The 2048-nt window shown below is 66.6% G+C and overlaps 1 protein-coding gene across 1 annotated transcript in view; it reads left to right on the top strand.

The window, feature by feature from the left end:
- Nucleotides 1–2048, top strand: part of SHE (Src homology 2 domain containing E) — a gene marked incomplete at its 5' end in the record, with an annotated part of 2786 nt that continues 738 nt past the window's right edge. Inside the window, 4 exon segments of the mRNA XM_019474116.1 lie at nucleotides 1–127; nucleotides 975–1116; nucleotides 1118–1278; nucleotides 1759–1909. Coding sequence (XP_019329661.1) covers nucleotides 1–127; nucleotides 975–1116; nucleotides 1118–1278; nucleotides 1759–1909 — 581 coding nt within the window.

The raw sequence follows: 2048 nt of genomic DNA, 5'->3' as shown, positions 1-2048 counted from the left end.
GTCATCATCCTGGAGGACTACGCCGACCCCTACGACGCTAAGCGCACCAAGGGCCAGCGGGAGGCCGAGCGCCTGGGGGAGAACGATGGCTACATGGAGCCCTACGATGCCCAGCAGATGATCACAGGTATGTGCTGCACCATACCGTGCTGTGCCATGGCAGCGGCCGCCCGCCGCCCTCGGAGCCGCCCGAGGCTCCGGGAACAGGAAAGCCGGTCGCCGCTTCCTTCGGCTTCCCGCGGTTTTTTTTCCTGCGGCTGCGCGGGGCCAGATAAGGAGCAGGCGCGAGGCCGGACACTGACCTGTGCCCGCCGGCCCCTCGCCCAGTGCCACGACCCACCACCATCACCCAACGGGTGGACAGGCCTGGTGCAAAGCCCTCAATGCCACCCAGCTGTCCCAGGGGCTGGGGCGAGGGGGGGGGATACAGCATCCGTGAGGGTCCTCCATGGCCGTGCCCCCCCAGCCAGTGACTCCCCGGCCAGCGCGGCGGCCGCCCAGCTGGCCAGAACAACAGGAACTGACTCGGCCGGAAGCTGGAAATAAAAGATTTGCTGCTGATGGTTTTTTTCCGTGCGGGGCAGCCCAAGCTGTTTGGCGGAGCCCGGCGCCATGGGGTGAAGCGGGGGGCGGGGGGGGTGGTGTGTGAGCCCCCCCCCCCGGGGTGGCCTCCTGCAGGGCCAAGCTCCGGCACAGGGCGTAGCATCCTGCCGCCACGGAACCTGGCGAGCCCCGCCGGTGTGTTTCTGTGCCCGTGGTGCTGGCAGCCTCGGCACTGCAACAGCAGGCCAGGCACCACGAGGATGGGCCCCTTCCTGCTCTGGCTCCTCCCAAGCCAGTTCCCAATGGGGCGTCCCCGGCATGGGGTCCCTGATGCACATCCATCCGCAAGGGCAGGCACTGGGGGGGGGGGGGGGGGGTGTCTCAGGGGACACACAGGCCCCTCCTTGACTCACCATCCCTCTTCCTCACAGAAATCCGCCGTCGGGGCTCCAAGGACCCCCTGGTCAAAGCCATCCTGCTGTTGGACGGTCCTGGCGAGCCCGGGGAGGGGGGCGGCAAGCCGGAGCCAGCCAAGCGGACAGGGGGCAAGGGAGAGGGGGGCGGCCAGCCGGTGCCAGCCAAGCGGAACGGGGAAGGGGGGGGTGGCCGGGGGGACCCCGGAGCGCAAGGCGAGGGCTGGGGACGGGCGCCTGCCTGAGAACGACGAGCGCCCGGCAGGCGAGTACGAGCAGCCCTGGGAGTGGAAGAAGGAGCAGATCGTCAAAGTGCTGTCAGGTAGGCGACAGGGATGGGGACACGGATGGGGATGGGGACAAGGACGGGGTCGAGGATAGGGACAGAGACGAGGATGGGGATGCGGACAGACATTTTAGTAGGGCCTGTAGCGATAGGACAAGGGGGGGGGGGAATGGCTTTAAACTAAAAGAGGGCAGATTCGGACTAGATAAAAGGAAGACTTTTTTTATGCTGAGGGTGGTGAAGCACTGGCCCAGGTTGCCCAGAGAGGTGGTGGATGCCCCATCCCTGGAAACATTCCAGGTCAGGTTGGACGGGGCTCTGAGCGACCTGCTCTAGTTGAAGATGTCCCTGCTGATGGCAGAGGGTTGGACTAGATGGGGACGGAGACACGGATGGGGACAGGGATAGGAATGGGTACAGGGATGAGGATGGGACTGGGGACAGGGACGGAGCTAGGGATGGGGATGGAACTGGCACGGAGGGGGCTTTGGGGGCTCACATCTCATCCCACTCCAGTCCAGTTCGAGGGCTCAGAGCGTCCCAAGGAGGAGGCGCCGCGGCAGCACCTACGCCAGAAGAGCTGGACCCCCAAGATGCTGAAGCCGGTGGGTGCTGAGCACAGCGAGGGGGAGCGGGTGGACCCCGCCCTGGCACTGGAGAAGCAGCCGTGAGTTGTGAGGCCAAGCCACGTGTGGCAGCTGGGGTGGGAAATTTGGGGGGTGTGGGGCTTTGTCACCGCTCAGCATCCCCCTGGCATTCCTCCCCCCCCCCCCCCCCCTGTCCCACCGCGCCACCACGCGGGGGGG

The sequence above is a fragment of the Aptenodytes forsteri genome, unplaced genomic scaffold, assembly GCF_000699145.1.
Source record: "Aptenodytes forsteri isolate BGI_AS27 unplaced genomic scaffold, ASM69914v1 Scaffold617, whole genome shotgun sequence".
In the NCBI taxonomy this organism is placed as follows: Eukaryota; Metazoa; Chordata; class Aves; order Sphenisciformes; family Spheniscidae; genus Aptenodytes; species Aptenodytes forsteri.
Note: the sequence above shows the minus strand (reverse complement) of the source record. Positions and strands in the feature narration are given on the sequence as shown.